Source organism: Sceloporus occidentalis, unplaced genomic scaffold (assembly GCF_023333645.1).
Source record: "Sceloporus occidentalis isolate IW3139 unplaced genomic scaffold, rSceOcc1.0.p SCAF_1, whole genome shotgun sequence".
NCBI classification, from domain to species: Eukaryota; Metazoa; Chordata; class Lepidosauria; order Squamata; family Phrynosomatidae; genus Sceloporus; species Sceloporus occidentalis.
In genome coordinates this window covers 135,017,778-135,044,248 of record NW_028316981.1, presented here as the reverse complement: position 1 = coordinate 135,044,248, position 26,471 = coordinate 135,017,778, and the positions used below count along the sequence as shown (strand labels likewise).

The 26,471-nt window shown below is 42.0% G+C and overlaps 1 protein-coding gene across 11 annotated transcripts in view; it reads right to left on the bottom strand.

Annotated features, from left to right (window-relative positions):
* The window catches only part of CACNA1G (calcium voltage-gated channel subunit alpha1 G), a 270,365-nt gene that overhangs the window by 223,771 nt on the left and 20,123 nt on the right, over nucleotides 1-26,471 (bottom strand). For all 11 annotated transcript variants that reach the window (XM_089537162.1, XM_089537177.1, XM_089537228.1 and 8 more), the window contains exon 4: nucleotides 4,796-4,893. In XM_089537162.1, coding sequence (XP_089393288.1) covers nucleotides 4,796-4,893 — 98 coding nt within the window. The remainder of the gene's footprint in view (nucleotides 1-4,795; nucleotides 4,894-26,471) is intronic.

The following is a 26,471-nucleotide window of genomic DNA, read 5'->3' as shown; positions in this document are numbered from 1 at the left end:
GCTCCGTGCGTACTAGGGTTAGGAAGGGCTGTATTAGGGTTAGGAAGGTTCTTACCTTCCTGATGGCCTTTCCTCCCAGTACGCGCGGAGCGCGGACTTTATGGCGGCACCCATCCACATGAGCACCGCCATTTTGACGTCTTGGACGCTGTGCGTCCAGACATGTCATGGCGGAAGTGACGCCGTGAGGGCGTGCTCCGCCCCTCATGGCGCCACTTCCGCATTTAGAAAAGGAGCGCCATTTCGGCGCTCCTTTTTCACTGCACGGGGAAGCCTCACAGTCTGGCCGCTGGGGCTTCCCTATGCAGCAAATGGCGGCGGCAGGAAAACGGCCCCTTGAGGGCCGTTTGTAACCTGCCAATGATTGACTTGGTGTTCTTTAGCTTTATTCTCACAATCTGCTCTTGGTCTTGTTTTTGCAAAGAGAATTGAGTTTCTAATTTCAATAATATGATCTGTCTGATTTCTGCATTGGCCCCCATGTGATTTCCATCCATACAGCCACCTCTTTGGTTACTTAAATAATGTGCTTCTGATGAACAAACCATTGTTTTCATAAAATGCAATCAGTTGCATCCTTGGCCAAAATCTCCCATAATGTTTGGTTCTGTTCTCTTCCTACTTTTGTGTTCCAATTGTCTAGGACTACCATCATGCCCTGTTTTGGTATGTGGTCAGTTTCCTCCAAAAGTGCCGTGCTGCCACCGATACTAGGGTTCTAGAGTGCACGGCAACTGCACGCTCCAGAATCATAGGATGTGTGGGCGGCAGCCTAATGGTGGTCTCCCGTCCACACGGGGGCCGCCATCTTGATGTGAGCAACAGTATAGATGTTGCTGAGCGTTTATTACATCATGAGTGCACCAATGGCGCATTCATGACATGCACGCGCTGTCCTAAAAAGAACCTGTTTTTTCCGGGTTCTTTTTGGGGCGGGCGGATGCTGGGCAATTTGGCTGTTGTAAAGACGCCTCCACCAGGGCGCCCAGGCCTGTACCAGGCCACAGAATCAGTTGTGCAACTTCAGACTTTCCTTCCACCTCTGAACATGTCAATAGCTAAATGTCTTTTTGGCTTAAATCCAGTTGTGTCATTACCTACAGCGCTGTTCATATTTGTCCTCTGCTCTTCAGTAGCTCACTGAGCACCTTCTGAAGTTTCATCTTCCGGCAGGATCTCTTATTTCATTTTGGATTGTCTCATCATAGAGTTTTCATGGCAAAAGACATTCAAAACGAATTTATTGTGCCTCCATCTGCCAGTATTAACAAGTGCTAGCTATGCTGCTACTGCTGTTGTCTGAGAAAACATCCACTGTGTCCCTGCACTACTGCTGCTCACCAGTTGCTATTCGTCACATGTAGTCGAGCTCCTCAGCAAAAGCTTGTCTGACATGGGAGACCCTCCCAGCAACGCTACTACTGTCAGGATAACCTCTTGTCTCACAGGAGCGGCGCAGTTCCACCATCACAGAAAGATAGTACCACTAAATTAAAGCAGCCATTTTTCCCCCAATTGGTTCGGTTGATAGGCAAAACTTCAACAATTGGAAGCTCTTCCTTAATGTCTTACATTTGTTGTGGAAACATTATTCTGTCAGTTCCTGTCTGCCATGAATCTGTAAAGGCCACAGGATTCTGGTTACAACTCTAAAACCTGAACTCCGTTTTGTCCATGCTGTTTTCACATCATGCTCACACAACCTCTCTACTGCATTTTCAGCACTGCTTACATGATGTGACTCTTCTGTGTGTACAGAACAAATAAAACTCTCCTTTCCTTCGTAATTCTGCTCTGTTAATTTAAATCTCCTTTCCTCAAATACATGGGACTTTAGAAGACAATTAATTCACACAAGATCAGGAACATTCAGTTCTGTAACTTGACATTTGTATGAAGAAAATAATATTTCTCCCAACATCTCTGTAATACTCAGATCATCCTTCTCTATTTCTTTCACTTTTCTCTCTTCTTCCTTGTCGCTTTCCACTACACTGTGGCTCATACTGATTTTATTTAAAGGAACATTTAATGCCATGTCATTTATCTCAACTTTTACTGTTATTCCTCAACAAGGTTTTTGCTTTGTTATGTCATCAGTTGCTAGTTCCTACTTGCTTCCCCAATGACAAATGTAAAGCTGATTTTACACACACACACACACACACACACACACACACACACCAACTCTACCCCATTCCTCATTGACCTGCATTAGCTCCCTACATTTATTATTGAATCAGCTTTATTTCTTGCCTTGCTTCCTTATGTTTCTGTACCGTTGCAGTTTTGCTGCATGGAGCACAGATAAATTACTCAGGATTTGCAAACTAGATTAAGTGAATTACATCCACAGTTAGACAGTGGCACATAAATTCAGTCATCCATCAGTGGTGTTATGGAGAGAAAATTACAAGTAAGATTCTCGAGCCATGAAATGATAAAAGCAACAAAACAACAACAGGGAACATCCTGACAAATTAAGTTAAATTCAACGGGATGAGAAAAACAAACACAGCCTTGGCATTTCCGGCTTTTGACAGATGGATCAAGGCCCGAATACCTCCTGTTGTCAAGGTAACAGGATAATTTGACAAGATAGTTTTGTTTTTTTTTTTTTTTTTGTAAGGGGGAGTGTCACACAGGATTCAGTGCTAGAAATCCTTGCAGCTATACATTCTCTTAAAAAGGGGGACAGAACTGAGGCCCCAATTTAATTTGGGTCAATTGACTACAGTCAGTTCAGATACACAGAATTCATATGCAAGCAGAGCTTCAGTGGGATATGAATATTACTGTACTGATATGACTTGCACAAACTATTGTGGCAGTTCCCTAAGATACTGGTGTATTTTTGTTTGTTTGATATATTTCCAGGATTTTAAAAAATAACAATAAATATTTTTCATCAGGAAAATATATTGAAAAGAGAAAAGCAACCCATTCCATGAAAATATTTTGGCAGTGATTTGCAAACATCATGATCACACTTTAGCCGAGAGTAACAGGAGGGGTTCAAAATGAAAGCTATCAGGACACCCATGTTGTATCAAAAGTCTGGGCAGATTTAGTTACTCTCATAGGGAATCTGTCTCAGTTGTGTACATCAGATAGACTCTTGGACATGGCCAGCTGATTTTATTTTTTTATTTTTATTTTTAAAAACTCAAATATCAACATATGACAGGCAAAGACATATAATTCCTCAGTTTAGGTAAAGGATTAGGATGGAGGTTACTGGATGATTGAGTTTGTTTTATTTTTATGTTGATCAAATTTTTACAGCTGACAGATCATGCTGTCCCATGTCCACAATAGGCTGGACTGTGCCCCCCAAATTCATATGTACTTCTATGCATTTTTGTCTGCCGGAAGATGCAACTAATCTACTTTTTTTTTCACAAACACTTTCCCCTGATATATGGCTTTTGCATGCAATTTGACACATTTTTAGATTTTAAACATGTATTACAAAACTCAGAGAGGTGTGAAAACAGAAGGATAAGTGTGTTCTAGTTCACATTTTGGCTTGTGAAGTATCTGTTAGGCCTGTTTGCCTTATGTGAAGCAAATAAATTTGTCCCCATCTGGTAAGGGAAAAAAGAAAAACAGTGAGGCTACAAGTTTATAAGAAGGCTGATTTTATTCAAAGTGTGGGTTTTGTGTTCCGCAGTCCACTTGTCCCCAAACACATAATTTTTCCTCTGCAAGCTTTTTTGAGAAAGCTGAGAAGAATGTAAGCCATGTGGACCATCTCATGATTCTGCAAGGTCAAAGAAACCTTCCTTGTGCCACTTTGACATATGCTAATAAACTGGATCACACTGAATGGATGGAGATGGAGAACAGATGAAAAGCTGTAATATGACAGCTGAATACATGAAATGGTGTCAAGATACATAAGGGAGGAGCAACAGGTTGAGAAGAAAGCTACAGAAATGTCTGAAATTACAGGCATCCTGTATTAACCTGTATGATCCAAGGACGTTAGAAATAGCAATTCCTTTAAAATGGGTGGGCCAAGTACAGCCCTTGGACTGAACTCCCTGCAGTTTCTCACCATTGACTTCGCTAACTAGAACTGCTGGAGCTGTGGTCTAGCAATAGCTGGAAGGCCACACATTTGCCTGGCTTCTAGTAAGGAATATCTGCCAAGCCTAGGAAGAGGACTTGTTTTTATGAAAAAACACAGAAAGGTAACCTGATGCCCTCCACAGTGTTGTCCTATAATTCCCATCATCTCTGCCCAGCAACCATGGGATTTCTTGTCCAAGAGGGAACCTTGCCTTTCCCTGCTAACCTAATATTTCATACAAGCACATGTGATTCATGCCCTTGAATCTCCATCCCCAAATGACCAGTAGCTTATCTGTTCTTTGCTGTCACACATCACTGAGGTCTCCAAACTAACTTCTAATTCACTTACAAGCTGAGTAAAATGAAATACATTTCCAGAAGTGCTGTCCAATGATGGAAGGTGTCCACAAGGAAGGCAAATGCATTAGAAATATAATAGCAAGTCTTTATCTGTCTGTATGATTAATGATTCATTCCTTTTTGAGAAGAGGGCTGAGATGGATTGCAATGTTCATTAAAAAGAGGACACCGACATCAGGCTCTACACAGAGGGAAGACATTTACAAGAGCCTGGCCAAGAGATTTAGGGGAGCCACTTAAATGGGATTCGGGGAAAGATGCAAGGTGTCCCACTTATTCTTCTAATTCCAGGCTGTCAGAAATAATGAGCTAGTATCAAGGGGAAGGGGAAAAAAATGAGGAAAGGGATTCAACTTACTAGGAACTCTGTTAATGGCTCTCAAAGGCCGAAGTACCCTGACAGTTCGAACAGCTGAGAAACTGACATTCTGTAAGTCCAGCGAGTATTCCAGCATGCTGAAAGAAAGAAGAAAAAAAGCCACAAACAAAGGAAACACATCAGAGTTCTGCAGGGAACTAGTTAAACGAAGCATCCCAAGTCAACCATCTTAAACAAGGCTACAAGAGAAGAGTTCTCTAGCTGGACTTCTCTTCATGAAGGAACAGTTCTGGAAGAATCCATTATTTGTTATTTGCATATCAGAATAAAATTCACATGGAAAAAGCTATAAAGACTCCTTCCTTTCTCATCGTATACTGTTCTTTTGTACTACAGTTTCTGGGAAGAAACATGTTTCCACATATTATCTTACTGTTGAAGAATGGAAACATCCAAGGAAGAACTTGTCCACACAGCACATCAATAATACAGGACTAGATCCAGCTCTAGTCATCCTTAGAGCATAACTGCTAGAACTTAAGTTAAATGAGTTAAGTCATAATGATCTTAAGTCCCATTGATTTCATTTGGTCTACTCTAAGCAATACTAAGTCTGGATCCAAACCAGTATTTTAAGATTTCAGGATTTTTACTATGATTTTAAGAAATGCAACCAAAGAACAGGCTGTGCATACAAATCAAGTCTGAGTTTATGGGATCATCTTGGGAGTGATTTATTGTTATACATATGAATCATCTCTCAGAATTATTTTCACACATAAAATGCCCATCAGAACCACTGCAAAAGAGAAAAAGAGACATCTTGGTGATGGCAATATGCTGAGGCAGTGTTTCACTAGTCAATTTGCATTAATTTGCACCTCACTTTTCTCACCTCCATCCAAACATCCACTGTCAAAACCATTTTACTCTCTCTCATCACTCAAATCATATCTCCAACCTTCCACTGATGCTTTCAAGGGCTGCTCATCCTTCCTTTGCATCTAGTATACATTTCTTTCTTTTTTATCTTTGAAACTATCCACAGCTTTCCACAGGACCTTTTAGCCTAGGAAGAATGTTAGATGTGCCCACATTTGTGAGAAAAAGGCTATTATAACCTATAGTCACAGAATGATCTGACATTCAGCACAGCAGAAGAAAGAAGAAAAGGTGCTACACATGTATATGGTAGAGTGAAAAGAAGCCAACCAAGATGCTAAAGGGCTATGAAGAAGAGAGCCATGCTCAAACCTCTAAAGAGTTGTTACACAGAAGCTTGTTTTTTGTTGTACCAGAGGGTAGGTGCTAAACTAACTGATTCAAATTGTAAAAAGAGAGATTTTTACTTAGTGTTAAAAATAACTTCTTGATGGTAAAATTCAAAGACATAGCCATGTTAGTCTGGAAAATCAGTATGCAGACCTGATGCATCTGAGGAAATAAACTCAAATCTATGAAAGCTCCTGCTACTAGCTTCTTTCTTACAATTAGTCTCAAAGGTGCTAAAAGATCCCTTTGCATACTTTTTGGTGGTAAGAACTGTTCAACAGTGGAAAAGACAATCTTGGAAAGTGCTGGATTTTCCTTCATTAATGGTTTTTGGACAGAGTTGGCTAACCACTTGTACTAACAGGGGCTTGGGCTAGAAGGCCCAGGGTACTTTCCAATCCTACAATACTATCGACAGTACAAGGAATCTATCAAAGCCTTCATACTTAAGAAAGAATGGTTAGACCTGTTAATAAACCAGAGGTAACACCAATGCCAAAAGAGTTTCTTCACCTTCTTCATTGTCACAGCATCTAATAAATATTGCTTTCTGGTTTTGAATAATATTTCCCATTACTACATTTCCCATTATATCCCTACCAGTCATCATCTCCATTCCATTTCAATTACCCTCAGCCAACCCAAGGTCTTCATCTCAATGAAACACTCCACTCATTCTGCCCTGCTTCATCTTTTGCATAGAATGCCTTTCCTGAACATGCACAGGTAAGAACGGACTCATCTGTTTCAAATAAAAAAGTCTACTAATTTTAACTTTTCTGAAGCACAATTTCATTCTGACCCATTTAAGTACTGGTTTGTGAATGTTTCTGCAAAATGTCTACCAAAAAAATCCATACACATTTGCCTGCAATTTTTTCAGTATGTAAATTTCATATGACTTTTCCCTTGTCTATGCATATTCTTATCAAAGAACTGATTCACAAAATTTGGAGAAGTAAAAACCAAAACAAAACCCTGAAGGATAATTGTGTTTGGTTTGTGTATTAGTTCAGAGCATGAATTAGGCAGCTTTGTATTAAAAATGCAAAACAAATTAATTTCTCTCACATTCCTAGCATGTCCTGCCAGCTCCCTCCTTTCCTTCAAATACTCTCTCAAAAGACAGAAGTGACACACATGCAAACTATAATAAAGCTGCTTTTGAGATGGACCACTGCTCCTTTTATGGTGTGCATTCAGCCCAGCAGCTTTCTGGATTTTCCTCCTTATCTTCTCATGCAACAAGCATGCAGGGATATAATATCAAGTAAGTACTCATCAGAAAAGTGATGCAGTTTTAATTGTTGGTAGTCCCCCCCCCCCCACAATGATTTTAACAAAAGAAAATGGGTTTGAGAAATAACTATCCATGTTCAGTGATCAATGGCTTCTTTCCTCTCCAATATATGGCTGTATGATCTGGAGAGGCAGCACCATCCAGAATTATAAAGGGACACTAAGGACATGGAAAGCCATATATATTAAGTTGTTCATAACCTTTTAGGATGCCCTACCTCCCATTCTTGTAGTTGAGTGTCAGAGTACAAAACTATGCATGCAGCAGACTCAAACTCCTTTTCCAGATAAATTAACTTGTCTAATATGAAATGGCTCAATAGAGAAATTCAAGAAAGATTGGCCAGAATTGCTGATGTATTTAAAGCAATCTCAGGGGGATATAGGAATAGTGGTTATGGAGGAGTAGACAAAGAGAAAAGAGAATCTGTTAAATAGAGAATATATAACAAAAACGAATACATTGTTGATATATTGATGTTAGCCATCAAATCGAGGTTATGAAGTCTTTTATCGTATTAATAGTATGTATGTGAAAATGTATCAGTGTGGGTGGATGTAGTTTTAGACACTGAAAAGGTGTTTTGTATTGTGTGGTTTTTTAAAAATAATATTTTGTCAGTAAAAAAATATTTTTTTAAAATTCTTTTTTGAGGACCACATATCCCGGAAACTCAAGAAGGAAGATACCAAGCATACTATCAGCATCAAGATATCTGAGCCCATTCAAGATGCATAGTAGGCCAGATCAGAGCAATTCAATGTGTGTTGCCTGAAGATTTACAAACAACTTAGGCTCATGCATAAAAATGCTCAAGGAAAAAACAACAAAAGAAAGTGTCAGTTGCCCACATTGTAAAAAAAAAAAAAAAAATTAGCCACCATGATGTTATAAGAAATGGGTGCGTCACAACATTTGATTGTCCTAATGTGTAACCTGTACTCAGAACAAGAGACTACTGTTAGGACAGAAAATGGAGAAAATTAGGGTTTCCGATTGTCAAAGGTGAGGCAAAGCTGAATTTTATCATCCTATCTAGTTAAGTTGTATACTGAACATATCATATCTAAAGCATTATTAGACTTTATGGGAAGGAGGTGTAAAAATGGGGGTAAGGAACACCAACAATTTAAGATATGCAGATGACACCATCCTTATAGCAGAAACTAGCAGACTTGGAACAATTTTTGAAGAAAGTCAAGGAAGAAAGTACAAAGACAAGTTTACAATGATCACAGATGAGTTACATAACTTTAAACTAGACAATGAAAACATTGATATAATGAGATATTTCCTATACCTTGGCTCAGTCATTAATAAAAACAGAGACTGCTGCCAAGAGAGCAGAAGAAGACTTGGACTTGGAAGGGCAGCTATGAAGAAACTGGACATGATCCTGAAGTGTCAATATATCACTGAGCATGAAAATTAGGATTGACCATGCCATCATATTTCCTATTTCCATGTATGGTTTTGAAAGTTTTCACTGGATAGTGAAGCAAGCTGATAGGAAAAGGAATAAAATCATTTGAAATGTGGTGCTGGAGAAGAACTCTGTTAAAAAGACAAATAAATGGATCCTAGAGAAAATCAAGCATGAACTCTCCCTAGAAGCTAAGCAGACTAAACTGAGACTGTTCTACTTTGGCCTTATCATGAGAAGACATGACTCACAAAAAAGGCAATAATGCTTAGCAAGGTAGAAGGCAGTAGGAAAAGAGGAAGACCTCAATCAAGGAAGCCATAGCTCTGAGTCTGCAAGATTTGGGCAGGACTGTTCATGATAGGGTGACTTGTAGGTCTCACATTCATAGGTTCACCAAAAATTGAGGTTGACTTGATGGTAGTTAACAACAACAATACACAATGCTGAACTCCATTTGCAAAATTGATTTGGAAGTGTCTGACCTGCAGCACATCTGTAGCTGAATGGGATAAAGGCAAAGACAGCCCAGTTCAAACTGCTGTGGCTCACCTTGTTCCTGTGAGTCATTTTCTCTGATAAAAGAAGAGAGAGATGGGAGCTCATTCTGCTGCAGTATTGTTTCCCCCAGGGACTGCATTGTTGGCTTCTATTTCTTATATCAGTGAGCAGATGAATGATTTTATTCTGGGTTTTGTTCTGAACTTAAAAGGAGGTATTAAAGTTGTTGAACTCTACATACTCAAAATTCAGACTAAAACACTGAGCAGACTGAACACTCCACTGACATGTAAGCCACCAGCCACTATTACTGAAAGTATTCCAACTGAAGCAGAAATTAGGATGACTACTTATAAACCAGAGGTTCAAATAACATCAAAAGGGTCACTTGCCCTTTATCTGCATCTGATAAGTGTGGCTTTCCAGTTTATGTCTTCTTACTTACTGATATGTTTCTTCATACTGAGAAGACATGTTCACACAAGGAAAGCTATGGAATTTCTAATACAAAATTCTACATACCTTCACTAAACTACAGTTCTCTGTGGGAACAGCTATGACAGTTCATCCAATGCATCAGTACTGTGTACATTTGTAGCACAGACAAACTGGTTTGTAGCAGGTGAAGTATGGAACAATATATTTGTTGCTCCATGTCAATCAGCCACAAGATGGCTCTCTGAACTGAGGAGAACTCCAGGTAGGGTATATAGCTCAGCGATTCCCAAGCTCTGGCCTTCCAGGTCTTTTGGACTTCAGCTCCCAGTATCTCACACCATTTGTCAAGATGGGTGAGGCTGAAGGCCAAAACACCTGGAAAGTCCAGAGTTTGGGAATCACTGGTAAAGATGATTAAAAAGGTAGAAACTGGGCTTGACTCTGAATATGGTACTACCATGAATATGGTACTACTTTGAAGGACATTAGGATGTCAGTACAATGTCTCCCCACTTTTCTACATAGGAGGCAGATAATGCTGTTACAGAGATAGTTTTGGGAGCTTTCTTGACAGTGACTGGGACAGGTGGACAGTTGTGGCAGTTCCTACTCCCTTGTGGGCAGAGTCCTACGGGGGAACCTCTTAACACCCTCCCTAGAGTGGCACATGCTCTTGAGTAACACACTCTGCATCTGTTCCATTTCCTGAGGAAGTGATGCTCTTTAGAAGAAATTATACGGCTGTATTTTAGTCTTTCCTGAGATAATGGACTATCCAACATTCCAACATGCAGGTTATATGTCATGTCATGTCATGATTCCTTATTATCTACAAATTGGAGCCATCAGGAAAGAGAAAGAGCAAGGAAGCACATTAAGTAATCAGGGGACAGGAAGAGGATGATTTCTAGGTATTTCTCTTTATAACAAATTGTATTTCAAGAAAAGTAGAGACAAATGTCTTTATGGACACTTGAAGGTTTTGTCCCTAGTAATCATCACTCAGATACTATTCATTACTTGTTACTCATCATCTTAAATGAAAAGGCAATGTATCTGACCCATTTAGTTCTTTCAGTGGGAGCCAACACAATGAAAGCTGGGAAATGCCACATTAGAAAAAGCTGCATTTCCTCAAGCTGCATTTGGGGTCGATGATTCCACACACACAACTGCCATGCCAACCAAGGATATGAGACTCATTAAACCTGATCTGAAATTAGAACCAACTAACTTGACCATATTAGGGTCTAAAGGGCTTTGGAGATCTCCTGGCTAATGGCATTAAAAATTTATCTGGAGATTTCAGAAAAGTCTTTAGTTAATGAGAGCAACAGATATTCCAGGATCCCAACACTCATTTCCCATTCACTTTTAGTGTAAACTATGTTTAGAAGCATGAAAAATTGTGGTTCTGAGTAGCTATGTTTTCAGAATAGTTTTGTCATACTGCGCACACAGTCTCTCTCTATGTGTTTGGGTAAAGTTTTGGATACTGTATAATTACACAGATCTACAAAGACAAACTAACACAGTCTTGCCACCTTCTCCTCCTTCTCTCTTATGCCCATGTTTTACTGGCTGTTCTGGCTCTTATCCAAAATGGATCTGGGAATGTGCTGTCATTCTGGAGACTATCTTCTGATGGCAGATACACAAGAATATGGAGGTGAAAGGTGGGGGAATCATGGGAAATCAATCTCTGTCTGTTCTGATCCTTTTAATGATCAGCTAGAGCATTCAGTATTGGCCAATGTTAGAAAATGGACTCAGCTAAGACACAGTGATCTAAGCAGGAATTGTTGTGTTCACATTAAATTCATTGGGGGTGGGGAGAAAAAGTGATCAAGCCACAGCTTCAGTTCACCTGCCTGCCTGAACAGTTTCCTATGAAGAACCAGAAAGGGCAAAGGAAACATGCCTGTGTTGAAATTATATTTGCATTCATGGCAATCTAGGAGTTGTGTGACAATGGTTATTTACATAAACACATGGAGAAAGTTTTCACACTACCCTTCAGAAAGCTGGCTTGCTCATTGGCTTATGCTGAATAATGGAGTCCCAGAAATGGTAATCTGGGGACTGCACCAGTGCAATTTGCATAAAAAATTACAAGTATAGCTCGCATTGCACATTGGGTAATGATGTGTGGCAGTGTTCAGAAATATTTGCATCCACTAAGACAAGTGCAGCCTGATCAAAAGTGAAGCTAAAGGGTTTACTCACCTACTTCCAGAGTTCCTCATTTCAATATTTTACTTTCTTAGCTAAAGGCTCCACTGCACTTTTTTCCTGATAGAACTTCAGATTTTGAAAGTATGTGCTAAGTGATGTAGGAAGGAAGTTGCAGCTGAAGTGTTAGAAAGATAGCATAGGCATGGAGTTCAAGAGACAGATATGAAAAGGCTGTTAACTCCCTTTAGATGTAACACACCACAGTTTGGGAATTACCTAACCCCAGCAACAAATAATTAAATTATCCTTATTTTATATAGTCAGCCCTCTGTATCCACTGATTCTTTATCCACATATTCAAGAATCCACGGCTTGAAAAAATAATATATACATATATATAAATTCCCAAAAGTAAACTCTGATTTTGCTATTTTATAGAAGGGACACCATTTTACTATGCCATTGAACATAATGGGACTTAAGCATCCATGGATTTTCATAGCCACGGGTGTCCTGAAACCAAACTCAAGCGGATACTAAAGGCCCCACTAATGGTTTTTCTTCCATCATAGAACTCAAGGTACCTGGGACAGGGTGGGAAGGAGTGGGGTGCCATGTTTGTCTACTCCAGAATAAAAAAGGAGTCTTGTAGCACCCTAAAGACTAACAAATTTAATTTGGTATAAGCTTTCATTGACTCCAACCCACTCTATGGAGGTAGATCCAGTTGGTAGACATTTTATCAACACATAATCAAATTAGGAAGGAGAATGTGAGAGAATTGAAGTGCAAATGAAAATTTTAACAGCAGTCATTTAACAGTTGTTAAAGGGTGATAAAGCTATCTAGCTTGAATAAACAGATAAATACATGTCTAGTGATGAAAAAGTCATTTACATGAGATTCCCAAGTGGCCTTCCAACTAGATGTGATCACACTGTGACCTTATTTTGTTATTGCCAACTGCCCTTGAGTCAGCATGACCCATGGCGACCCTGCTGATGAGACACCTCCAAGACACCTTGTCCTCCATTGCTCTGCCTAGCTACTGCAAATTCATATTCGTGATTAATAGAATCCATCCATCTAGCATATGGTCTTCCTCTTTTTCTACTTCCCTCTACTTTTACTAACATTATTGTTGTTGTTGTTTCAATGATTCATGCCTCTTCATGATGTGTTCTAAGTATGACAGCCTAAGTTTTGTCATCTTTGCTTCCACAGAGATTTCTGACTTGATCTACTCTATGGCCCATTTATTTGTCCTTTTGGCTACCTCAGCACTCCTCTTCAGCACCACATTTCAAATGAATTGATTTTCCTCCTATCTTCTTTCTTAACTGTGTATCTCTCACATCCCTACATGATAATAGGGAATACAATGGTTTGTACAATTCTAACTTTTATGCTCAACTGTATATCTTTGCATTTTAGAATCTTTTCTAGTTCTTTCACAGCCGCTGTCTCTCATCTTAATCTTCTTCTGATTTCCTGGTTGCAGCCCCCATTTCTATGGGGTGGGGTGTTATCAGTATGCTGATGACACCCAAATATATTTCTCCATGTCTCAGTCATCAGCGACAACGACAGATGGCATTTCTTCCCTCAGTCAGTGTCTTGAGGCAGTAATGGACTGGATGAGGGAAAACAAGCTCAAACTGAATCCAGACAAAATGGAGGTACCTACAGTAGGGGCCCCTAAACCAGGTATCAGGTTACAATCTCCAGTCCTAGAGGGGTTCACACTCTCCTCAAAGGACTGTGTTTGCAGTCTGGGGGTATTTCTTGACCCGTTGCTTCACATGCGAAATCAGGTGAATGCGATGGTCAAGAGTGCCTGTTATCAGCTTTGGCTGATATGCCAGCTGTGCCCTTTCCTGGAACCAGGAGACCTTGAAACTGTAGTACATGCACTGGTAACCTCAAGACTTGATTTTTGTAATGCACTCTACCTTGTGCCTAGTTCAAAAACTGCAATTGGTACAGAATATGGTGGCCGGGTTAATCACTGGATCATCTAGGAGCGATCATATAACACCAATATTAAAGTCACTCCACTGGCTACCTATTAGTTTTTGGGCACAGTACAAGGTGTTGGTTATCATCTTTAAAGCCACACATGGCTTGGACCCAACTTATTTAAAGGATCACCTACTTCCATACAATCTGTCCTGTGCTCTCAGATCCTCTGGGAGGAACTTACTGCAGCCTATAAAGACCAGATTGACTGCGACTCCCCAGAGGGCTTTTATGCAATCGCACCCAGACTATGGAATGGCCTGCCAGATGAGATCCATCAAATCACCAATCTAGATAGCTTCAATAAAGCTGTTAAGATGGATCTCTTCTGCAGGCCTTCCCAGAATAAAATACTCAGCTACGTAGCAACCCCCACATATATCTGATGACTCTGCCTACCACTATTGTTTTAATTGTTTATGTAATTTTAACCTTAAATTGTTTAATTCTTTTTTAAGGGGGGATATTTTCTATATATGGTGTATTCTTTTAATATTGTAAGCTGCTTTGATTGTTTTTACAAAAAGTGGGGAAGAAATAAAAGTTTTATTATTTATTATTATTCTATCAGTGTTTGATCCCAGGAATGAGAATTCTTTTACTATTTCTATTTCCTCATTGTCTAGGTTGAATTTGTGTAGATTTTCTGTGGTCATTATCTTTATTCCTGTCCAACAATAAGGCTGTCTTTGCATTTTCTTCCTTGATCTTCTTTAGTAGTTGTCCAAGGTCTGTGAGGTTTTCTGCTTGTATTATGGTGTTGTCTGTATATATTAGATTGATCTTCTTAGTTTCTGTAAAATAACTGCATAATGTGTCCCCAGATCACATCCTCTAAACACTGCATTTCCTCTATTTGCCACTAGAATGACTTTTCAAAATAATTAGCATCCCAATACATCTGATGCTCAATCACATGCTGAGGCATCTACCTTCTCATTACATTATGTCAAAGTAGATTCATTGGGGCATTTCACTATGACTGTTTAGTATTATAGGTTATATTTCAGAGGCAAGAACTGGCAAAACCACCGCTAAATATTCCTCACTTAAGAAAACCTATGAAATTCATGGAGCCAGGCAACAGGAGGCTTGAAGGCACATACAAGCACATATTTAATACTTTGAAAAGTTGTGGCTCACTGGTGTGGTATCTTCATCAAAATGGTAAAACAGACCCTAATCTCTTAATGTACAACTAGTGCCTTCTTAAGAAAGCAGACCATGTGGCATTCTGCAGCAAGTAACAACAGATTCAAGGCTTTTAATGTTATAATTTGTTTACCAAGGATCTTGTATAGCCTGGATTCACAGAGTTTTGAAATAGCTGTAGCACCATGAACCCTTTTGAAGACTCTGGCTGTTTATCTACTTAGGCACTGATCATGGCTAACTTTCTTAGGTGATTATCACATGGCATTTTCTGCCCAATCTGGGCATGGTCTGGGAATGAGCTTGAACGGGTGTTATTGCACAGAAAAACGCCGCCTATGCAGCCAGGTGACCACTACCCATCTCCCAGCCGAGCTTAGCCAGATGATTTTGAAGGATGGAAAGCTTTTGAAGAATGGAAATCCAGCTATGCATTTGAGGCAAAGCATAACAGTACTAGCAGGGACATAGCCAAGGGGGGGTCCTTGGGGTCCGGACCCCCCCCTTCCATTAGAAAAATGAATGGTGTGTGCTGCTGCGCCGCTGCACCCAAGCCCCATTATAATGGTGGCACTTAGTCTGGACCTCCCCCCTTCCTAAAATCCTGGCTATGTCCCTGGTACTAGCAGACAAAAAAGTCATGACTAAAAAGAGCAAAGAGACAGCAAGTCAGAATGCACTATTATTCCGCCATGGATATACACCAAAATTAAGATGCACTTTAGCTTGCATAACTCTGCCTACTTTGGGATATAAGTGTTCACCCTAAGTGCTTCAGGATTTTGCACTTTTAGATGCTACAATTACATTATTTTTGGATGGCAAAGGTCTGCCTTCCAGCTCCTGTTAACCTTCAACTACTCTTTTAAAATCCATTTCCCAAAATTCCCTTTGAAATAATGGACCATAATTATGTGATTCATCAAAACTTCTAATTTCTATGTCCAGCTCTGTTCTAGCCAGAGCTGTAGATTTTTGAAAACAATCTGATAACATGGCACTATTCTTTCCCAGACTAGCTAATTACAGGAATGTACAGCAAAATATTACACTCTCCCCCTAGTCAGTAGTGCTAATAGTTGCATCATACTCTCCCAAAGAAATGATTTCTTCAGAATTTCAGTCTGGGCAATTTACCCCCATCAGTTGGAAATCTCATTTTTGAACTGCTTTTTTCAGCACCCTGCTTCTGAGTCCAGAGCAGTGTATATCCTGGCCTGAATCAACAAGTCAGTACATGAATCAATGCCTAGCAGAAGTTTAACTAAAGAGTTTCATTACAAAACTAAAATCTTAGGAACCCAAAGGCATGTGATCACACATGATAAATCTTCCATTATAAACTAGGTTGGCATGGGTGAACAATATATATGAACAATATGATATACTGTTTTGCACTCCAGTTAACACATCTCCTCCTCCTGCTTATTTTTTCAGTGACAATGCAAACAAATATCTCTTCCATCTCTTGTCAACTTCCAACAACCTTGTGACCATATTAATCTCTCACACATCACCAGCAGAAAACATGAAGTGGGTGAGGGGATGCTTTTGGGCATCATGATTGGGCCTTTACTTTGGGACCGCCTCAGAGCATTCTCCTACAAAAGACTGCAGCCTCTTTCTCATTATTCATATGAAGCTCTAAATCAGGGGTCGGCAACCCCCGGCCCGCGGGCCACATGCGGCCCGCCAAGGCCAGGGGACCGGCCTGCGCCCGGTGCTGCTGCCGCAGCGGCAATCGGCGGCAGCACCAGGCCCTTGCGGGGGCGCCAGCCTCCTCCCTCTCGCGCGAGCCGCTGCTCGCGCAAGAAGCCAAAGGCGCCGCTCGCTCGAGCGTGAGGCCAAAGGTCTCGCGTGCGAGCGGGTGGGGCCTTTCGGGGGGGGCGCTGGCTTCTTCTCTCGCGCACGAGCCGCTGCTCGTGCGAGAGGCCAAAGGCGCTGCTCGCTCGCACAAGAGGCCAAAGGTCTCGCGAGCAGGCGGGGCCTTTGTGGGGCCGCTGGCCTCTTCTCTCTTGTGCGAGGTGCCGCTCGCTCGCGCAAGAGGCCAAAGGTCTCGCGAGTGGGTGGGGCCTTTGGGGGGGCCGCTGGCCTCTTCTCTCTTGCGCGAGCCGCTGCTCGCGCGAGAGGCCAAAGGTGCCGCTCACTCGCGTGAGAGGCCAAAGGTCTCGCGCGCGAGCGGGCGGGGCCTTTGGGGGGGCTGCTGGCCTCTTCTCTCTTGCACAAGCTGCCAAAGGTCTCACGCGCGAGTGGGGGGGCCTTTGGGGGGGCCGCTGGCCTCTTCTCTCGCGCACAAGCTGCCAAAGGTCTCACGCGCGAGCGGGCAGGACCTTTGAGGGGCTGCCGGCCTCCTCCCTGTCGCGCAAGCGGCCGCTCGTGCGAGAGGCCGAAGGCGCCGCTCGCTCGCGGGAGAGGCCAAAGGTCTATCCCGCGAGCGGACGGGGCCTTTGGGGAGCTGCTGGCCTCCTCCTTCCTGGACCTCTGCCTCCAGCAGGTGAGGGAAGGGAGGATAGGAAGGAAGGAAGGAGAGAGAGTGGAAGGGAGAGAAAGAAAGGGAGAAAGATAGGGAAAGAAGAAGAGATGGAAGGAAGGAAGGAGAGTGGAAAGGAGGGAAGGAAAGAAAGAGGTGTGGAGGGAGAGATGGGGAGAAGGGAGAATGAGAATGAGAAAGGAAGGGTGGGAGGAAAAGGAAGAGAGAGACGGATGGAAGGAAAGAAAGGAAGGAAGGAAGAGAGGTGGAGGGAGGGAGAGAAAGGGAAAGGGGAGAATGAGAAAGGGAGGGGGAAGGAAAAGGAAGAGAGAGATGGGTGGAAAGAAGGAAAGAGATGAAAAGAAGGAGAGAGAGTGGAAGGGATGGAAAGAAAAGAAAGAAAGAGCTGTGTGGAGGTAGAGATGAAGAGAAGAGAGCCAGGAAGAAAGAAGAAAGGAAGGGGAAATGAAGGTGAGAATGATTGAAAGATGTGTGGAGGGAGAGATGGGGGAGGGAGGGAGGAAGACAGACATGAGGGAAAGGGGGATGTGAAGGGAGACATAGGGAAGGAAGGAAGGAGAAAGAGAAGAGGAGATGGGAAGGAAGAAGGGATGGACCTCTGCCTCCAGCAGGAAGGGAAAGAAGGAAGGAAGGAAAGAGGTGTGTAGGGAGAGATGGGAAGGGAGCTAGGAAGACAGGAGGGAGGGAAGGAAGAAGGAAAGGGGAAGAGAAAGGGAGAGGGAAATAAAGGAAGAGGTGGAATGGAGGGAAGGAAGAAAGAAAGGGGAAATAAAGGAAAGGGAGGAAGAAAGAGATGAATGGAAGGAAAGAAAGAAAGAGTAAAGGGGAGAGTGAGAGAGGGGGAATAAAGGAAATGGAGGAAGAAAGGCATGGAAGGGTAGTAAGAAGGTGAAAGGGAAATAGAAAGGGAAGAATAAGGAAAAGGGAGGAAGAGAGAGACGGATGGAAGGAAAGAAAGGAAGGAAGAGAGGTGGAGGGAGGGAGAGAAAGGGAAAGGGGAGAATGAGAAAGGGAGGGGGAAGGAAAAGGAAGAGAAAGATGGGTGGAAAGAAGGAAAGAGATGAAAGGAAGGAGAGAGAGTGGAAGGGATGGAAAGAAAGAAAGAAAGAAAGAAAGAAAGAAAGAAAGAAAGAAAGAGCTGTGTGGAGGCAGAGATGAAGAGAAGAGAGCCAGGAAGAAAGAAGAAAGGAAGGGGGAAATGAAAGGGGGAAATGAAGGCGAGAAGGATTGAAAGATGTGTGGAAGGAGAGATGGGGGAGGGAGGGAGGAAGACAGACATGAGGGAAAGGGGGATGTGAAGGGAGACATAGGGAAGGAAGGAAGGAGAAAGAGAAGGGGAGATGGGAAGGAAGAAGGGATGGACCTCTGCCTCCAGCAGGAAGGGAAAGAAGGAAGGAAGGAAAGAGGTGTGGAGAGAGAGATGGGGGGAAGGGAAGGGAGCTAGGAAGACAGGAGAGAAGGAAGAAGGAAAGAGGAAGAGAAAGGGAGAGGGAAATAAAGGAAGAGGTGGAATGGAGGGAAAGAAGAAAGGGGAAATAAAAGAATGGGAGGAAGAAAGATGAATGGAAGGAAAGAAAGAAAGAGTAAAAGGGAGAATGAGAGAGGGGGAATAAAGGAAATGGAGGAAGAAAGGCATGGAAGGGTAGTAAGAAGGTGAAAGGGAGAAAGGGAAGGATAAGGAAAAGGGAGGAAGAGAGGGACAGATGGAAGGAAAAAGAGTGGGAGTGAGGGAAGGAAGTGGAAGAATGAGAAAAGGAGATGGAAGAAGGAAAAGGGAGGAAGAAAAGAGAATGAATGTGAGATGGGGGGTGGCAGGTCTGGCAAAGAGGGCCAGGCCTCTAGTGCTGGTGCCCGCCATTGGCTTTTTTGCGGGCCCCTGACAGGGCCTGGGGCCCGTCAGGGGCCCGGAAAGAGGGCGAGGCCTCCAGCGCTGGCCCCGCCCCTGGAGGGTGGAAGCTCCACCCTCAGTGTGTGGTACCGCCCCCGGAGGGTGGAAGTTCCACCCCCCCCGGCTTCGGCCCCCCAGTTGTCTGAGGGACAGAAACCCGGCCCCCGGCTCAAAAAGGTTGCCTACCCCTGCTCTAAATGTTGTTATTAAGATCAAGAAAGTGGACGGGAAAAATGCATAATGCACATTAACATTGTCATCAAGGCTGGCTTTCCATTCACATACCAGATGGAAATGAAAGAAGAGCCATTTTAAATCTCACACCTGAAAATTCAGAGATTAAAATCCTGCTGCAAACAGATAGGAACTTTGCCATGCCTAGATTAGCTGCCACAGTTTGGAGCTTTCTTTATTTTCTCTTTGTAAGCCTGATATTCATTAGGGGAGGAATCCTCTGACATAATATCTCTGTGGCTCCATCTAGCAACCTGTCAGTCTCAGGGTTTCTCAAAGATTAAAGGCTGGCAGTGGTTAAAGCCCCTGGTTGGAGATACAAATGGGAAGAAACAGAGTGCCAAAGGGGCAAGATAAACTGATCAGTGTTTTTATAAGCTATTTTTATTAAACATAAACACATTCACAAATGCATTTCATGGATGGAAAACAATAATAACAAACAATAATAACAGACAAACAATAATTAAAAAAACACAAAACTGATCAGTGTTAGCACTAGAAAAAACTGTCAGTTTTGCTTTCTCTTGTTCTATCATATTTATCAAATGGTTTTACATTGTACTATGACTCTAGAGACCAGGGTTCAAATCCCCCGCTTGTGCTGGACAACGTTGGGCATGTCACATTCTCTCAACTATAGGGGAAGGCAAGGGCAAAACCCTTCTGAACAAATCTTGCCAAGAAAACCCTGTGATAGATACACCTTAAGGTTGCCATAACTCGGAAATGACTTGAAGGCATACAACAACAACCAATATTAATTTAACAAAAATGCACCAAATTTTCCAACCAATCACATTGGCCAAATTCAGCAGGGACATTTCACTCCATATTGACTTTGAAGCTGTTAAAAGATGTGCACCTGTTACAAGAAAAGAAGTGGCAACTCCACTTCAGAACACATACAACACAGAGAGATTCAAAGCTAGACTTATAAGAGCAGGTCAAAGCCCTTTCCATGAAGAGACAGATGAAGAGTTTCACACCAATCCCTAATAAACAACACCCCTCTGAGATTAAAAATGGACCATTTTATAAAATGAATTTATTAATTTGCAAACCACATCTGAGTATTCCTTGCCTAAGAAAACCTTATGAAATTCATGGGGTTCCGCAAGTTGACAAGCAACTTGATGGTACACACACACACACACACACACACACACACACAAACCTGTTTTGATGGCTCCAAGACAAAGAGAGAGAAAAAAAATCTACACCCGACATTTCAACCCCCCTCCCCTACAGCTATCTCACTAGAAATGGAGAAAGCAGAGCTATTTTGGGTAAGGAAGGAGAAAGGAAGAGGCACATGTCCTCCTTGGTAATGAAACAGAGGAGAAAGTCAATGAGTTTGGGGAGTGGGAAAAGGAAAGAGGACATTTCATTTCATATTTAAAATATGATCCTTTGTCAGCTTGATTGCTTTTGACAGGGCCCAGATGGGAGCAGTTCAGACATTCAAAGTAAGGGAAAATCTTGCAGCGAGAGAGAAAGCGGTCCAGGCACAGGGACGTAGCCAGGATTTTGGGAAAGGGGGTCCAGACTAAGTGCCACCATTATAATGGGGCTTGGGTGTGGCAGTGTGGCGGCACGCACCATTCATTTTATCTAATGGAAGGGAGGGTCCGGACCCCAAGGAAATCCCCCCGGCTACGTCCCTGCCAGCCAAGAGTCATTAATTGCTGGTCAGATGGCAAACCTGCAGTCCCTCTAAAACAAAAACACTACATTTGTTCTTGGAGAATTGAAGACTATGCACCCCTGGACTACTATCAGGGAATTGCATCATCAGCAAAATTTCATTAGAGAAATTATTGGATGAGCTCAACAAAACCCTTTTTGTTAATGTTTTGTTGCTACAAATTGAGCTTCATCACAGGCAGGTTTTTTTCATGTACAGTCAATATATAACAAATGACTGTGGGAATAATCTGCAGCATATTGGGTTATGAAGCATGGCCAATTCAAGTAGAACTCCCACAGTGTAATAATTTTGACCACACAAGTTTCTTACTCAAAAGATCATATTCTCCCATATGAACCTGCCCATGTTTTGAGGTCTTCCATGGAGGCCCTTCTCTCTGTCTCACCACCCACACAGGTACATCTGGTGGGAACATGGAGAGGGCCTTCTCAATGGCTGTCCCCAGGCTCTGGAAATCTATTTCCAGCTATTGCAGACAGATACAGTCTTTTCAGGACAAGGGGAAATGGTCTTGCCTAGTGTGCTGGGTTTTCCATTTGCTGTTATATTTTTAAAGATTTATGTTTTTAACAGGTTTTAATTTTTTAATAGTTTAATCACATTTTTAATTTTTGTACATTGTGATTTTTTAAAATTTATATTAGCTTGTTTGTTTCAGCTATTATAAGCCATCTTGAGCCCTGAACTCAGAAAAAGATGGAATATAAGTAAATATTATGAGAGCAACAAAAGCTGTGTTTTTTAAAAAATGTACAATGGCCCCTCCTAACTCACAGATCTTGGATCCATGACCTTGAAAATCCATGGAAGGGTGACCTCTGCTATTTTTAATGGGGCACGCATCCACATGCACACACACAGGCTCATACACAGGCACATGCCCCATTCAAGCCTATGGGGCTTGAATACGTGCAAGCCTCCATTTGGGGGGGGGGGGGTCTGGAACAGATCCCCTATGAAAATGGAGGGCCAACTGTATACTTCTTTAATTTAAAAAGAGAAATAAATATTAAAGGTTGCTGTGTGGTTGGGAATTGTGCATGAACTCCCCTGGTACTGCCCAATTCATTTCACTTTCCTTTAAAAATGGTTCAACTTATTTGTGGCTGGAGATGGGCAGCACCCTTTTTGAAAAGTTAAAAGCTGAGAACAGTGATTTGAGACACAGCTTTCCATGGTGTGCAAGAACCTTCTGTGACCACGTGGGTGCGGTGGGTTGCCACCAAGGTAGCAAAAACAAGGAGGACAAAATATTCAGCACCAGATCGAGTAAAACTCTTGCAGAGAGTTGATTCACAAGAGAAGCAGTTTTGCCCATGTCGTTCTGTTTGAGACAGGTTTTTTACCCAAAGGCAAACAGAAAGTCCTAGATGTCTGCTGCTGCTTTTCATAAAATTTCTCAATTCAGAAGAAGTGTTTTACTCCAAAAAATGTCATCTGTTCATGTGTAACTACATTACATTCATGTTATTTAGTACCTGAAAATTTGCCCCCTTGTTGTCATGCTTTTCTGAAACCTCACAAATTCTTTGGCCAGAGGCATCAGTGGGACAAGGCAAATATATGTGTATGCCAGCTTTCCCAATCTGGCCTCCTCCAGACTGGCAGGCCATCAATTCCCATCATCCACAAACATGGTAGAGAGTTGTGGAAGTTGTTACCCAAAGCATCTGGACCACACTGGCCAGCTTAGGGAAAGCTGGCACATGCACATATTTGCTTTGTCCTATTGTTGCTTCTGGCCAAAGAATTTGGCAGATTTCAGAAATAATCTAAACCACTGCAAAAACTGATTGTGTGTGTGTGTGTGTGTGTGTTTGTGTGTGTATGTGCAGGCACAAGTGTGTACATGCATGTGTGCCTTCAAGCTGGTTCTGATTTATGGCAAGCCTAAGAAAAACCTATCATGAGGATTTCTTGGCAAGATATATTCTGAAGGGATTTTCCCTTGCCTTCCTCTGAGATTGAGAGAGTGGGTTTCCATATAGGGTTGCCATAATTCTCTACTATAAACCAGGAGAAAATGTAGGACAAAATTTAGACCAAAATGTAGGACATTTAAGGACCTCCATTTTTCTTAAATGTCCTACATTTTGGTCTAAATTTTGTCCTACATTTTGTCCCAGTTTATAGTAGAGAATTATGGCGACCCTATTTCCATAGCCAAGTGGAGATTTGAAGCCTGGTCTCCTGGAGCTTCACTGCAACACTAAAACCACTACCTCTCGCTGGCCCTCACAAAACCTGTTTACCACTGACAAAAGTGGATCAAGTACTGTGTACACAAATGACACACTTTATCTGGGGGTTGGCTAGAAAGAGAAACAAAACCAAAAGATGTTTTTATTCCAGCAAGTTTTTTAAAATCATGCAGGCCTGGTTTTATCAGGGGGTGGAGGGTTGGTTTAGATTATTTTTAACATTGTATATTTTAAATTTTGTATATTTTAAAATGTTTTACTGTTTTAATTGAATTATTTTAATTGTTTTGAAAATGTTTTAATGTCTCTCTCTCTGTGTGTGTGTGTATGCCATAAGTCACCTTGGGTGGGAGAAAGGTGTGGGAGAAAGGCAGGATAAAAACAAAATAAAATAAATATTTTTTTTATCCAGCCATTTAAATGTGTGCTTTGTAAAGTGGGATCAGGGAAGCCATGCCTTGTAGGCTGCAAGTGGCCACAAGACCCTGTTTCTACAGCCCACCTTAACCCCCCTGGAACTTCTGAATCCTGCAGTCCCCTCTCAATATTTTGTAAAAAAAAAAAAAAAAAAAAAAAATCCAGTGAAAAATCCCCTGTAAATTCACTTCCGATTAAAGTGATGATAAAGACAATGGTGATATTATTATTTTAATAACATCATTAAAAAAAACAGATTTTAAAAGAAGTCTCCAGCACTTGAGCAACCTGGAAAGTGGCCCTACTTCACTGCAGTTCCCCTGCAGAATAAGGACATCCTGAAGCAGAAGGGAGCCATAAATATGCTGCAAACCCCTGTGAAAACTGCCTTAAAATAACAAGTACAATTGCAACCCATCAGAGCTCGGAAAAGTTACTTTTTATGCTACAACCCTTAACATCTCCCAGCTGATATAATCAGTAGCCCTGCTAACTGCAGGATACTAGGAGGTGTATTTTCCCCCTCCCAAAATGTAAGTTTCCAAGTAGCACAACCCAAAAATCTTCAGCTGCTCTTTCTCCACCCCAAATCCCCCGTCATTTTCAGCTTCCAGACTCTTACTGAGATTTTCAGAAAGCCCCACACTGTCCACTGTCTTTTGTTTGAGGGGGAGGGCCACTGCAGAGGCCAGCAAGTTGCACATGCTCTCGTACTGTAGGTGAGGATCATTATTAGGCAGGAACTGGGATAACCTCCAGGAGGATTTTGTCCAGACTGGCCTTTGAAAGGTATGTTAGAAGGGGTTTTCTAGCACACTCTAATGGGCCCCCAAATCCTGGCAAGAACAAAAGACGGCAGATGTTATTAGTATTGTGCTAAATTGGCCAAGTGAAAGCCTAGGAGGGAAGCCTAGGCGAGGTTTTCACTCAGCCAGCTTAGCACATGTTCAAAATTACATGCTGTCTTCTTTGCACGCGACTCTCTGAATGCGCTGGTGAGAAAAAGGGTAATGCAACCTAGATACCAAAAAGGAATACAGAGACACATACAATCATGATCTGCATTCTTCATAGTTCCCCTGAGGGCAACTCTGGGCTCTTGGGCTGTATTTTCATAGTTACCACGATGCAACTGGTCCTGTGGAGTAATGTGTTACTGACTTTGAATGTAGTTTTGGAGTTCAGCCATTACATACCTAGCATCCATTGAAGTATTTGCTCTGACATACAGGCACACATATATGAATATCCCAAGCTACCATTTTAATTGTGTTTTGGCTCAGCAGAAGGAAACTGGTCCCAACTTTTGGTTGGGTTTGCCCTGTTAAACAAATTAAGCAGTTGGGAAAAAAAATTAAGAAAGAGCCATTTCAGACTGCAAGTTGTAAAGCTGATCGAAACAGCAGGAAGTCTACTTCTGCTCTCCTAGCCACATGTTTAGTCCACAGTTGCAGCCCCAGTACTTGGCCAAACCAACCAGAGCTGTGTGGTTAATAATATCTTCTAGGAAGCCTGATAAATGAGTCTCTGAAGTGAGAGAGGGGAGTGGTTTTCTGGGGGAAATTCCCAGACTGCTACATACTTTAATATTACTGGGACAAAGATGAACACATGGATGCCTTGTTCTGAGGTTTTTCTTTCTTTCCTCTGACCAATACAAATCCAAAGAACAGGGATCAGCTAGTGCCTTTTAGAAGTTTCATATTACAACTTGCATAAACCTTGATCACTAATCACAATGGCTGAGGTTTATATTGCTTATAGACTGCATCTGCACTTACAGGAAAATCTGGTTTACCAATCTAGCTTCTGGCTCCGCTGGGAGGATAAGATGACCACATAACCAGCAACCACAATAGGCCAATAAAGAAGCACTATCCACACACTCCACCCTCCTGTCTTGTCCCCAATCCCAGTATATGCTGGAGGAACCACACAAACTTGAAAGTGATAGTGCTGTGGTAGGAACTGGAATTTCCTGATAGTAAGAGGTCAGTGGCTTGCCCAAGCCAGGATGCTTCCTCCTGGCCAGCCTCTTCTGCTTGCCTACCGATGCCCCACACTGGCATACAGTCTGCACTCTCAGGGGATTCTCCACAGTTTCTGGCCTGTTTTGGAGGGGAAAAAAAACAGTGGCTCTTTTTTACTCTGGAAGATCTCCCTGAGCATGGACTGAACCCATGTTTTGCCTATTTTGGCCCTGTTCGTCATCTAAACAGGCAATTGCAGGAAAGGAGTGGAAACATTTATTTTCCTCCATGGGAAAACAGCCATAATCTATAACATATGAAGAACGCCAGGTCTCCTGGCCCCATCACAGACCAAATTGGCTTTCTGTTTACACCCCATCTCCTTTTGAGGCCCATAAAACACAAGCCAAGTATCTCTTTATGACAATCCTTCACAGCTTGGTGCCCTCCAGGTGTGTCTGACTGCAAATCCTAAGACATTCACTGTCCATACTAACTGGCAATGATGCCAGGTTATGAAAGA